Consider the following 14,631-nt stretch of genomic DNA (forward strand, 5'->3'; position numbering starts at 1 on the left):
GCACCTCTAGGAGCTTTCAAACACCTGCTTAGATTTTCACCAGTTGGGCAAGGTGACACCAGGGAGGACTGAGTTGAACTGGAGCTCCTCTGATGCAGAAATAATTGGAAATATAGACTCTGCATCCAAAACATATCCTGTACCACCAAGACTAAACTGAACCAAAAAAAAAGGGGATGTTATACCAAAAAATTAGGAAAATAACTCAAAACTTGGAAAGCAAAGATCTCACTGGTCAGATAAGCCAAAAAGACCTCAGAGCTAAAACGCCTGGATAAAATTAGTGCCAAACAGCATTTAAGCCTTTTTGCAGAGCTCTGTCCACTGACAGTCTGAAGATTATTTAACCTGACTTGCCCTTTTGAACCGTCCCAGTCTGTGTCCTTATGCTAAGCTGGACAAGCAGCTGAATTTTAGAGTGCTTTGACTGCTACAGTTTAAAAACCTCGTGCCTCTGCAAAATATTAACTGAGCAAATGAATATCTGATTAGAAAAGTGCATATTTTGAACTTGTTTCTGGACACTGACATTGGTTTTCATTCTTTTCTAAAAAAAAAAACCCAAACTAAATTGAAACTAATGCAAAGACTCTGCTGGGATTCTTTTTGCCTCTGCTCATGGATATGACATTAGAGCTTAGCTAAGCTGATTACAGAAAAAAAAAAGCTTAAAAGAGGGTTTTTTTCCCTCCCTCTCTCCAACTCAAATTGGATTTAGCAGCTGACCATAGAACCAGCTGATTCAACTCATCAAGGAAAAAATTGTTTTTCTTTGTAGGGTTAATTTCTTTCTCTACCAGCCCAAAGAATCCAGTTCTCCACATTATCTCAGCTGCTTGATAAATGACAAAGTTGGAAGAAGTGGACCAAGTTTCTCTGTGACACTTTGCTGGCTTGCACTAAATCAACAGGAAACTACACTTCTCTTTGAGGGGAAGAAAAAGCAGCCTGGTGACATTGAGAGATGTCAGTAATGAGTGTCCTTTAGTGGACACTGGTGTGGCTCTGGCAGACTAAGCTGTAATTTCAATGGCACCATACTCCTCCTGTGAATGGCAACACACACAACTCAAAACCCAGCACCAAGTCACACAATGGAACTTCATCCCTCAAGTTCTGAAGGTTAGTTATTCCAAAGACAGCCATTGGACACAAGTCATAAATACCAACACCAAATATAACCAGTCAGTACAAGACCAAGCATTGCCTCACACCTTCTTCATCAGCTGAAGACAGAAAAAAAACCAGCCCTGCTGACCATCTCACAGACCAGAGCAGCCAGTCTGGGTGACTTGCACCCAGATTCAAGGCAGAATTTTGCCTTCTAGGGCTTTTGCAGTCCTAACTGCCAAGACCAAGCACATTACAAGAGTTTGAGAAGCACATCACAGGAACTAAAAGTTTAAGCAAGTTAATTCAATTAACCATAAGTTAGGTGGGCTTGTTTCTATACCAGACAATTCAAAGTGACCTGGCTTAAGGCTGTAACTGCAATTTGAAGAAGTCTTCCACACAACCTATTGTCTCCAGGTTAAAACAGTCCTGTTGCCAAATACAGACTGATCCCTCAGTGGATCTACAGGCTGCCAGTCTGCAAGTCTCTGCAGAAGCATTACAGATAATTACTTTCTTTTAAAGACTCCTCTAAAAAACACAGAACAAGCTTTAAGATTGGTCTTTGTTCAGATTTTCACCTGGCTGTAAATTTTGAACTGTAAGACACACTACTGAATTCTCATCTTTCCAGCAGCTCTGTGGCTGCTTTAAGCACACAGTTTAAGCACTGTGAAGGTATAAAAATGTATTGATCTATTTAACATGATTTGCTTCCAATTAATTTCTGGTTTGTAAAACAGTAATTACATGAAAGGTGCTTCCAGTTTTAAGAAGCTTTAAATTGAAATGACAAGATGTAAAAGTCCTAATTTCATATCTCACTCCATATATCAGCCACGCCTTTCCTTTAGCTTTCTAAGAAGCAGTAACAAAAGAATTGCTGCAGAAATCTCTGAACTACAACTTTAAATATTTCATGTCACATGCTATTTTCTCGGAGCAACTGGGAAGATCTGCTTGGTGTGCACTTTTAAAGGCTTTAACATTTCAAATATACCAAACTGCTTTTAAAAAACACACAGTTCTGTCATGCTAAGCACTATGCAAAGCTACAGGAGCAAACTATGCTTGTATTTAAGATAACTAGACAACTAGTAAGCTCTGCTATGCAACTAGGTATGTATGGCAAGCTACCAACAACACTACCTTTAAACTTCAATGCTAAGGTTTATCACCACTAGTTACATAATTACACAGTGCTAGAGCATTATTTAGTATAAAATATTAAATCTTCATTATGCCAGGCCTTTTTGTACATATTCTTTCTATACAAATTTGGAAGAAATACTACATAGGTTATTTCTTCCTTCCCTTTCCTTACCTTTTAATACTATCAGAGAATCGTTAAATTCAAGAACCTTCAACTAGATGCAAAAACAGCAAAAATATTTCCATTTTATCAAAAACATTGCTTCTACAAGTGAGGTGCAAAAAAATTTCTAGCTTCTTCCTTTTCTTCTACTTGATAAAATTTTTCACTCAATTGCAGTACAATATCCTGATGGTATGACAAGAGTGCAGTTAAACCTGCACAGTGATTTCACTACTTATTTTTCTTGTAGAGACTTCAGTGTACCCAGCACAGAGGACAAGCACCAACCCATGTAAAGGCAGGTTAGCAAAGTATTTGTATTTTCTTGTGCTCAATTTATTACATTTTTACTACACTGTTGTTCTGCTAAATCATAGTGGAAAAGGTCACATTTTTAATTATGCCAGCCCTTCTTCACTCAGACCAGTGTTATATTGAGTTTAAGAATATCTAATAATGTTTCCAAGTCTTTAGAAGTTTGAGTACATGCTACCTGGTAATTAATAACATTCTATCAGCTGACAGAATAACCACAGCAACAGCAGTACACCCCTCCAGCCCATCAGTTAAAGCAGCTTCAAAGTACTAGAAAAAAGTACAAGAGTAAAGATCTGTCTCAAAATTCTTGTATTATTTATTGAACACTAGTTTGTTCCATTAGGATTTAACACTGCACATCTTCCTTGCATCTAGGTATTCATTTGCTTTTACTGCTTCTCTTGCAGGCTCCCTTTTTTAAATGCTTTAAAATAGGAGAGAGGAGTGCTGTCTAATGAAAGCTGCACTCCTGTAAGTGGGGTGTGTAGTCAGCTTAAAAGCTGTGACTGAACCATAGCTCGGTGTAGCTCAATCTGCCATCTTTTCTCCAAACTGGAATCTTGTGCATCATAGGAAACCCATCCAATCACTGTTATAGTAAGCCAAGTAGGAATACTCATATCAGTAAACATCTCTTTTTTATTCTGTAAAGTATTAATGTCACCAATTGCACCAGTAGTGATGAAAGTCCTACATTTCATCTTTAGACATCAAGTAAGAACTCCAGAAAAAGCAAAAACAAGATTGAACATTCAATTCATATGTTAGAATATAAAACCTAAGCTAAATATTCTAAACTGCATGATTATTCACAGCCTCATTTTACTCCCACTGGTCAAATACTCAGCAGACCAGCTGCCTTTCAGAGCCTGACAAGATTCTGGCAGCACTCCTTCCCAGCCAGGCAGAAGACAGGACGTTGGCATTTATAGCATAACTATTTTAATGAGGGATGAAGTTTTCATATCTGTCAGGGAATTTCTATCAATTTTTATTAAAAATAACTTTAAAAATGCAAGAGATCCTGGAAGCTAGGATGTTTTATATACAATACCTTCTTTAGAGTTGAAAGTCTTTAAACTTTTTAATGTGGGAAGATTATTATACAGACACAGCTGACTGCCACTGCTGCTGCTTTAGGTATTACACTGTTGCAGCTGAGAGGTTTTCCCATACAAACCATTTACACAGCTCCTTTCTACTCATCCAGTGCTGTTACAGAGCTTTTATCCTCCTTGTAAGACAGACCTAGACTACAGGACAACAAATGAATATCATTTGTGTCAATACACTGTCACCACAGTGGAGGTTTTATAGTCTGAAGGCAAATGCTTGTGAAAATGTAACACAAGCAGAGTTAAGGCCAAGTGGCTTGGCAAATCTGACATAAAGTGAAGTGGTACCTTATATACCTTCTACATGATTTAGTTTAGCCTATCATTTTCACCACTTTTGTTAGCCAAATACTAGCCTAAATATTATAAACTGAATGGAATGTTGAGATGATACAAACCAACATACCAGGTCAATTTGTATTATCTACAGGAATAATCTGCAATTAAAAGATCAGTCCCCCATTCCATTTTCAGTTTATAAAAGCAACAACAAGCCACCTCCTAGAGTTTAATGACTGACTAGGATTCTGATCCAAGACATCCCCTGGACAGCATTGTTAGGCCAGTCATTAAACTCTTCAAAATGCAGCCACTGGGTTCTTATTACTTAGTTAGTAAACCTAGATAGTGCCCAGGCCATGTCTTCTTTACAAGTCTCCACCACCTTATGGGCAAGATATTTTTAGCCCTGTCCCTCTTACCATGCTTTCCGACCTGTCAACATGAGCCAAACATCAAAGAAGAAAACTATTAAAAAGGTCTCTGCCCACCGGCAGTAAAACAAGAGGGGGTTGTAGGAGAGCTTAAAGTCAGGTGCTGTTGCTACTTTTTCTATTGGATATTTCTCGAAACTCCTACTCATGATGCTTTCTGTAGGAAAAAATAAGGATCAACATATTTTTAGTATTTATTATCCAAGAACAAACATCACTTCTATATTCTCTTGACTACTCAAACCCCCAAACTATCCAACATCTATCTCATTTTTGCTAGAAAGGTCAAAGTCACTTTGAATTGCAGGACCTGTTCTCAGGAAAAAAGGTTGAGTTTTAGTCACAAAACATTCAGGGGAAAAAAAATTACCAAAAAAGTTAAAATCAACATACAACACAGTGTAAGCATAGCTAAGTTTAAAAGTCAGAGGAACAAACAAGGCAGAGCCAGTCACCATTACCTTGGGCTTCTTCCAGTAATCCTGAGGTAGGTATCATACAGGAATGCTGGGGCCTTATGGCTTACAGCAATCCAGTAATGATATAAAAGGTGATTGGAAGTTAGATTTACATTGGGCCGTCTGAAGGCCTGTTCGAGAGGGTTCCTCTTGAAAGTGGAAATTACATGGTATTCTGAGAAAGAAAAGTTGCACAACAGCTTCGATAATCACCATGTAAAATGTAATGCTTTTCAAAGTACATTACAGGGTACAGCATCAACAGCAGGGTCTAATTCAAACAACCACCCTAACTCTTCTACAATGCACAGCTATAAGCTTTTAGCTTAAAATACTGTTGAACTGTTTCTCATTATAATCAAGAGGTGGCTTATGCCTTCATATTTCACTGTAGCTTCTCTCTTTCTGTTCCCTACCTTAGAAGTCGGTGGTTTCAAACACTGACAACAATTTCAGTTTATAAAGCAAGTAAAGCTATTTAAATAGTCATCTATATTTCATGAAGAGGGTTCTTCTGATCACTTGTGTAAAGAATTTTAGAACAGATTGAGGACTCTGCAGTCATCTGAAGCGATTTGAAATGACATTTTCATCCAATTTAGCCAAATTTGGGCATTAAGAAAAAAGCAATTAGGGTGGGACTCCATGAGGAAGTCTTGATAACATCTGTAAATTCAGTACATAACAGATATTACAGGATCAGGGTCTTTAAAAGTTATGTGGAAATTCACCTCTCCTTTAAATCTCCTCTTATAACTTTATGCTGTTGTTTATAGACAGCACTTAAATACTTTGATTCACTTGGGATCTAAGTGAAGTCAGCAATTCTCCAAGTTTAATTGAAGCAATAACGTTTGCAACTACAAATCCACGTAAAATGGGCAAAAGTAAAATAGATTTAAGTATTGAGGTTAGCTGGAAGAAAAAAATAATCTGAGTCTCAGAACTCAATTTCTAAGAAAACTGAAAACTAATAAATGGTTTTACTATGCCAAACAGCTTGCATTGTTCTTTACAACATTAAATATTACAAAGCTGTTGGCCTGTGGGTTACATCTTATGATATCTTAGAGTAGTCATACTTCCTTAAAACAAGTAGTCATATTTCCTTAAAGGCTACTCTTCCCTGTACATGAATTGTTCAAGTGTCATGCAACAATCTGAATATTAAAAAAACCACCTCAACCAACAATCAGTTTAAGCCAAACACAAAGAGCTACACAAGGGCAAAACTATTACCACACCTCTCAATTATGCAGATGTACAAAACATTTAATTGTGGGCTGCTTATTCGTATGTTTTTTCATATGTATTTATTGATGTTGGCATTACAGCCAGCATCACTACTGCTCCTCTGAGCAACACTTCTCTCCACACACTACCTACACCCTATGGATTAGGTCATGGCAGCAGCAAACAGAAAAATCAGTTCTCTCATTGTTTAAGTTAATAATGGAATAAGAGTAACAAAGAAAAATACCAATAAGAACTAAATGAAATTGAGGTAATGCTGCAGGGGGAAAGGGGGAAGAATTAACAGTGGAAGCTAATGAGAAAGCACAGTTCACTGCAAAATTGAGAGATATGGCTAAAATACCAGTTTCAAAAATAAAAATGCATTATAGTTTACTGATTATAACCTGTTTGATTTTCTTTTTGTATTAAGGCTAATGAGAAAAAAGAAACATGGCATACCAACTTCACTCCAGTGGAAAGGATTGGTGCCACCTGTTGTACAGTTATACACCATGACTTTTCTTGGTCTGGGGAAAAAAGAGATAAAGGAGCAAGTTAGAAGAAAAGCAGCCTTTTGAAAACAGAAACAGAACAGATTCCTAAAGTTATGCTTCCCCTCAACAGCATCATTTATATAAACCAGAAAGCATCAGTCTCATGGTAGATTTTTTGCTTTAGCATCTTTCAGTATTTTTCTCCTTCTTTAATTATCTTTTTCTTTTATTTCAGAGAAGGCATCACCTACACTACTGCAGGTTGTATTGATTACAGACAAGACCCTGGAGAGAATTTCCAGACATATCTTCATAATATCAGTAGGTGATGTCCTCCTCTGGCATAAGCAAGTTACCCTTTGAGAGACTAAGCCGTCGGAACCTTAGATTCCTTTGTCCTGAGGGAATAGCAGGACACTGATGAGGATTTCAATACAAGACTGGTTTACAAAATACACAATATCATTTCCAAATATTCAGTACTCTCTTTTGTCACCATTTATACCTATTAATTGCAGAATACCAGGCTGCAGCAAGTGTGGTATTGACAACAACATCTATTGGGACAAGATCTGCTAACGCATCGTTGGAAGCTCTCATCGTTCGAAGAATTCCCTTTCCTGCCTTGAAGAACAAACAACAAAGAGAGACAGAAGACCCAGTAGTGAAACATACGAAGCTTTTCTGCCTTCCAAAAGGAGGGGGAAAATTAAGTATATTCATTACTTACAGCAATGAAGATACCACTAGGTCCATTGAAGTTATCAATCCAGCCCTATTAGGAAGGGGGAGAGGGTAAGGATTTAGTTAGAGCATACTGAAGTCAGCAGCTTCAAGTGAAAATCTGAGCAGTTTCTACATGTTTCTACAAAGGGTGGAGGAAAAGGAGACCAAAGAGGAGAAAGATCTTTAATTCCATGTTGCTAAATAAAGTTTTTCAATAGCAAACTGGTGATGTAACAAGTTCCTATGACTCAGACAAGAGATCTACACATAGGACACCATGGCTGTTCAGAGAGAGATGTTTATCTACTTCTTAGTGAATGAACTGCAATTGTCCATAAAAATACTTTTATGTTCAAAGTATTCAAGTTTACAAGTATTTTTAGACTAGCAACTCAGGCGTTTTTCGTTTTTCAACCAAAATACATTCTTGCTCAGCTTTGATGACAGTATTTAGACTCTATATACTGTTACCAGTCATCCAGAAGCAACCAAGACACAACTTCATGGTCCAAGAGATTTTCCTCTACAAAGTTCACTGGATAAAGAGGTTCCCAGTGTGTACTACAGTCTACAGCAAGATGGTCGGGTGACAGCTCAGGGACTTACAGGAAAAGGCTCCTTCCAGCTGGCACCAATGATGGACGGCCTTACAATGGCAATGTTTAAATTTGCACCTTCCTGCTGCACCACGGATTCAGCTAAGGCTTTCGTGTATGTGTAGGTATTAGGTCTTTTACCTAACAGTTTAGGAGTAATATCATTCACTAGGTCATCATCCATCCACCTAAAGAAACAAAACAAGAAGTAAGTGTAAATTACTGCATGCTGCTTCACTAGGGAGGTGGGCTGTGAAATGGTGAAGTTACTATGACTATTTTTTTCTCATTTAAAGAAAAAGAGACACACACCTAAACAAAAACAAGTTTCTCAGAAAAATGAAGGATTGCATGTTCAGTGTCCATCAAAAGAAGCACACTGGCATTTATTTTTTGCCCTGGAAATTCATTTGTAACACACCAACTACAGAGCAAGCAGTACACACATTTACAATGATCCAAATTCTGCCAACCAAATTCTCAAAGATGGAATGCAGACATAGCAAATTAATCTTTGGAACACAGATTTATCTACTCACTCTATCTCACTGCATTATCTACAAAGTGATATCACCAAGGGAGTCCCAGCTGCATTACCAGCATCCCCTCCACCTTTGTGGTGGTGAGCAATCATACACCACCCCTGAAGCAAGCTGGTCACAGTGTTTCTCCCTTTAAATTAATCAAATCTTGCCATTTCATCTTGCTTCCCAGTTCCTATCAAAAACATAATAACCTGAAGTCACAGCACACAAATAAGCTGTGCCCCTGCAACTATTGCTACTTTGGTGATCTTCACTGCAAAACAGGACTTGAATTTTATTTGCTTTGGTCTCTTAGTCACAGAAATTGAATTTATTGTTTTTCACCAATGTCATGTTAGAAAGTAGACACACATCAGACTCCTTTCATTATACGAACAGGGTAGGAAGAGGGGTAATGAAGGCTAGAGATCACTCTTTTATAACTTCACAAAAGCCTCCCCTCAGGAGTTCTAAAGTACACACAGCTGTCTTAGCCCACACCAAACAGTGTAAGTTACATTTGTCTCTTCACAAGTTAGATATTCAAAAACATGACTGTTTTGCAATCCCTCATTTTCTAAGTGTATTTAAAGTCAATGTTTTAAGAAAGGGCTGGCTCAATGTGCATTCTAGGTGGTAGCTCACTTGGTTTTAATGTTAGCATTCTTCCACCTAAAATAACAAGTTAAAGTAGGTATTTTAATTTTTAATTAGTTCTTTTCTGTTTCATATTTCTCTTCCAAGAGGTGATATTTTGTACAACAGGTAAGAAGGAAGAGACTGATGCAGAGTTACATTACACTTATCCCACATCATCGTCTGTTTCAGCTACTAAGTAAGGCCTCAGGACAGTTAATATACACACAAAAAAACCCCAAATGAGTCATTTTTCCAACCCATAATGCCCAATCCAAGACTTAAAGCTACAGAAAACAGATTTTTAATGCCTGGGCTCTGAGCATACCTAACAGAACCACTTCTACAATACGTAATATTATTTGATCATCTCAGTCTCCTCTTGCAATGGCATTTAGGTGGATGTAATAGAGGCAGCTGTTCAAGGCACCTCAGTTTTATCTTTTCCTTCACAATGCTGGTACCAGCACAAGTTATCAGCATCTCCCGATTCAGCCAATCACTCAGCTGAAAGACTGGCACTCTCAGCACAGAGGGGGCACCATGAGTACATGTGAGCATCCATCTCAGTACCCCTCCACACCCAGCTCAGCTTAAAGAAACCATAAACCTTAACCCACGTCCCTTACAGAGAAGGGGAGTGTCAGACATGCTGCCACACCCATGGGACAGCATAAGATAACTCTTCATCTTTACAGCTCCTAACCATTTTTTGATACTTCAATAGCAAGAAGAAAAAGGATACAGATTATCCAAGTAAATTCATAAAATGTAACACATACTCAAGGGAATCGATCAGTTTCTTGGGGTCCACAGGAGGTGGGTACACGACTTCCTCGATCTGTTTCCGATTGCAATACGCATAGGCAGTGGAAACGTGCGTGAACACCTCCAGATTCTTCATTCGGCGTGCCAAGGACAGGAGCTGTTGTGTGGCAACCACATTTAACTGCACAGCATCTCTGTTGATTCAACAGAAATGTCATTAGTAGAAAGCAAGACAAAAACAAACAAAAAGAAATTCATTCCTAAATTACTCAGTGCTGGGTATATAAAGTATCCCCGAATTCTCCAACCAACCCCAAAAAAGCAGCATTAAGACTGCCCTAATTTTCTGCTTAGAATAATATACCACAGTCCTAATCTAGAACACCTCTCAATGTTCAGAATAATGCTCCTTGTACCCTTTTCTTATCAGCATCCTTTGATTTCCTCAATATAAATCCCAATTGTACATTTTTGAAAAAACATAAAGGAACATTATGCAACAACACCAGGCTACCATAAGATGCACCTCTGAATTTCCAAGTTCAAGTTCAGAGAGGTCAACAACTTGGAGGTTTAGTGGGCCAGTAAATTGGAGACTGGCATCTTCTTGTAGGATAGCAAAAGGCTCCATGCAGGATGGAAGGAAGGGGGAAAAAAAAGGAACCCACCAAGAACCACCCCTCCACTCCAGCTGCACTGCTGCTCATTCCTATGTTTAAGGACACCAGAGCAGAGTAGGTGTATCTCTACAGCTGCCAGCAGATAACAGCTTGCTGACCAACTCCTATAATTATTTTATAGTTTACATCTTCTCTCCAGCCTACAGACTTGCTGTGGGCACCAGCTTCCTTGTACACAGTGTACTATCAAGTTTCAAGAGTACAGCTAAGCAACACTTCAACGTCTTTGCAACAAAAGTGTTACATTAACAACAACAATCAAATCGGTATTCCCCCAAACAATCACTAAGTTCCAGAATGCTTTATCTCACATTATTACTGAAATGGGGGACAGGAAAGGGGAGCATTATCCCAAAGCAATTAACATCAATGGCAACTAATTAGTTTGCTACCTCTTTCAACAAGTCAAAGGAGCTCATAATCCCAGCTGTGTGCACCACTTTTTCCACCTCTTGTTTTCATCTCTCTCCCTGCATATCTACCTCTCCCCACTTCTCCCAAGGCCATTATTAATAAGGGACTTTTAAAAAACAGGAAGAAAAGCTGAGCTGTATTCTCCTGTTTTTCTTATCAGTTAAGAGGGAAAGCACTAGAACCTCCCACAAACAACTTTTCTCACAGAACTCTATCCTCTGAAAATGTGCATTCCCTTTCTAACAAGGCAGGCCAAAGGAATAGTTTGTGCTTACCTCTATACACCAGGAGGAAAACTGGCATTACTAGGGAGCACAGTAGATGTAGCTACAGGTTGTTTGTAGCCTTTCTACCCATATTTGCAACATTGGGCAGACACTTGATTCACCCCTCCCTTTGAGCGCCATTGGTTTATCAGACCAGGGTAAACACAATTTTAGACTCACCTTAGTGATTCATTGAATCTGACTGTAGCAGCACAATGAAATATAATATTAATGCATTCTATAAGTTCTTCCTTGATTGGTTTACTAAGATCCAGTTCAGGCTGTGAAAGTTCACTCACAACTACTATTATTTTTTCTTTGAAGTCTGGTTGCTCTTCTCTCAATCTGTCAAAGAGCTGTCAAAAATAACAGGACTATAAACTCAGTGAAGGTAAGAGAAACAATGCACTTAAGTGAAGAAAAATCCCACATTGTTTGTCTATGCCTCCTAACTTCTCGAGATCATCAGGAAGTTAGAACAGTGCATTAGCAATACCATAAGAACATGTTACAGACTTCTCATAAACTAATTTTTTTTTCAACATAAGGAAAGGGAACAGTCTACCCACTTCCCAAGCTTGATAATAGCTACTCAAACTCTTATATAAGTCATGTTGGACTTTAGGTTTAGAAATCTTGCATTAAGATTTACAAATTTCAAGTGATTTAAGAAATGCTACGCTCAAATTATGCCAGTCTTGCCAGCACATTAGAACATCTGATTAAGTTTTATCAAATTGGTGTTCAATTCCCCCTGAAAAAAAATCTCATCAAAATTATATTCCATCAAGAATTCTTCTCATAAATAGCTGGGTTCTAGCCAAGTGGCTTAACACATGGATCAAAATTCTTGCCTCATCTTATTTACACTCATTAGTATGCAAGTTTTCCTGAGCCACACAGTAGTGTGGCAATAAAACACCCTTGAAAGTTGCAGATGAGCAGACCCTTCTTTACTGTCTAGGGGCCAATATCTTACAACTGATTCAACACCAGTCAATTATATTGTATTAAAATCGTGGCAGTACTTTCTTTTTCCTGCCCAAGCATGTGGTTATACCAAATAAAAATAATCAAAGACATTTCCTTACAGAAAGATGCTAATTAATTTTAACCTGTGAATTAAGTCACCTAAAGGTGCAGTTTCACAACACTTTAGGCAATATAAGTTTGCATTTATAGCACAGAGACTGGTCTCTAATTTCTTTATTCCTGTTGCTTCTCCAATACTGGCAAGAGCAAGAAGCCCCAGAGCTGTCTGACCTAAAAAAGGTACAGCTCTTTTTTTAGAGATGTTTTTTCAGCCCAAACGTGACCTAATGCAGCTCATCGTGTGGCCACCTGAAGTAGCAGTGCTAACTCTAGAGTGAGAACATGGTACATCTCCACTTTGAGGCTTGACTGGACTTTGCAAACATGAAGCTTCACTTTAATAGGACAAAGTTGCTAAGACAGCATTTAAAGCCTTTGCAACTGTTATGGGTACAACAAACAGTTCTTACCTGAGGGCAGAAACTTTGTGTGATTTTGAAAAATAAGCCTACTATGTTTTTGGTAGGAATGATGGCACCTTCCTCCAGGGAGCTGAAGCAACTGCCTGTTAACCACATTAATGTGTGATATTGCCTTATAACAGAAAAGCAGTACCATGGATGAGCTCTTCAAGAGCCAGTTTTTATTTTTCATACCTCCATCACACCTGTTACATCCATTTTCATATCCATAGTCATGCACTATTCCCACACAACCCTTTCTAGCACTGACACCAGGACTAAGGAGAAGAAATACCTAGACTGCATGCAATACATATGGCAAATCAGCACAGGAATTAGATATCTGACGTCCAAAGAAAGTAGAAACCTCAACACTGTTTTGCTATTTGTAGCTCAGCTTATTTCACATTTATTTTATTTATTACCACATTCACCCATTTAGACTTCAAACTCTTCAAGAAACAGAACATTGAAAGATCTCCAGCGCACTCAATGAGTCCATCTAAATTGTGAAGAATTACTGGCAGTGCCCTTGCAACTGGACAGCTTAAGACAATAGATCTTATTAAAATTTTCATAGCCTTTTTGGAAGAATCTTGATGACATCAAAGCCATTGAAACAATGGACTTTCAATCTTGTCTAATCATTTGATAAAGACAGAATAAACATCTGGCCCTATTCTACATCTCTGCATAGATGAGCAACTCCATTCCTGCATGTTCCTGCCTCAAGCAGTAACTCTGCTTAGCAGGACTTCTGCTGTGAACCTGCTCCAGCAATAAGTGCTCACCAAGACTCAAATCACATCATATTTTTATCTCAATGGAAGATGGAACAGACTACAAGCAGACTTTGACTCAAATCTAAAAGCCTTTTACAACAGCTTTCCTAAAAGCCATACTGAGCCTTACAGCTTACCAAAGTTTAAGTCAGTCCACACTAGTGCTACTTCTCTCTCTGCCCAAATACTCCCCACCTTTCTTTGGGTAATAGTGTATACAAAAAGTGGATTGAGAAATTTTTCCTTTTGCATCTCAGGGCTTAGTCTGGAGATGTTTTCTTTGTTTCAGGGCAGCGACAAACTGAAGGTTTTATGTAGAGAGAACATGCAACTGAATTTTAAGATAGAAGCCCACTTAACTCATTCTGTTTTATGACATTGCACAAGACTACAGGAAGATGCTTTTTGAGCAACAAGATACAGTTTTTTTGACTGGTTACAGAAAATAATTAACTAGGGAACAGCCATCCTCATATCTGCTATAATCCCAGCTAGTCAGAGTTGTAGAAATCCACTGCTGTACTTTAAACAACTTACCCCTAGTTGCATACATAGCTTCTTATTGATTCCCCTTTAGCACCTTCTAAGGACAAAATTTGTACAGACTACATTGTATCTCAATGAAAAAATTAAACTGCTGACATCTGTGTTTCATAAGAGAAAAGCCTAGATAGAAATAAACAAACTCTGCTTTAGCAAAGTTCATGCTAGAAATCTCTCCTCATCCTGCTCATCCTTCCCATCATGAACAGGACACTCTCTAAGGAGAAAGATGGGCAACAGAGATGGATAATTCTACACTTAGCCTAGCTCACCAAAATATCAAGGTAATGAGTCTCTTCAGGAGCAAAGTATTTGACCCAGCTTGCACAGAAAATCGTTTAGAGAGCCACTTCGATAATTCCACAGCACAGACCTTCAGTGCCTTTCTAGCTGCCACAGGCTGACAAATCTGCTAAGCAAAACATTTCCATTTACAAATGT

General features: G+C 38.3%; 1 protein-coding gene across 1 annotated transcript in view; it reads right to left on the reverse strand.

The window, feature by feature from the left end:
• FAR1 (fatty acyl-CoA reductase 1) overlaps positions 1 to 14,631 on the reverse strand; it is a 34,096-nt gene that overhangs the window by 7,981 nt on the left and 11,484 nt on the right. Inside the window, exons 3-9 of the mRNA XM_030948912.1 lie at positions 11,553 to 11,728; positions 10,027 to 10,206; positions 8,095 to 8,272; positions 7,493 to 7,537; positions 7,268 to 7,386; positions 6,728 to 6,795; positions 5,036 to 5,207 (exon numbers count right to left, since the gene is read on the reverse strand). Coding sequence (XP_030804772.1) covers positions 5,036 to 5,207; positions 6,728 to 6,795; positions 7,268 to 7,386; positions 7,493 to 7,537; positions 8,095 to 8,272; positions 10,027 to 10,206; positions 11,553 to 11,728 — 938 coding nt within the window. The remainder of the gene's footprint in view (positions 1 to 5,035; positions 5,208 to 6,727; positions 6,796 to 7,267; positions 7,387 to 7,492; positions 7,538 to 8,094; positions 8,273 to 10,026; positions 10,207 to 11,552; positions 11,729 to 14,631) is intronic.

Source organism: Camarhynchus parvulus, chromosome 5 (genome assembly GCF_901933205.1).
Source record: "Camarhynchus parvulus chromosome 5, STF_HiC, whole genome shotgun sequence".
Classification (NCBI taxonomy): Eukaryota; Metazoa; Chordata; class Aves; order Passeriformes; family Thraupidae; genus Camarhynchus; species Camarhynchus parvulus.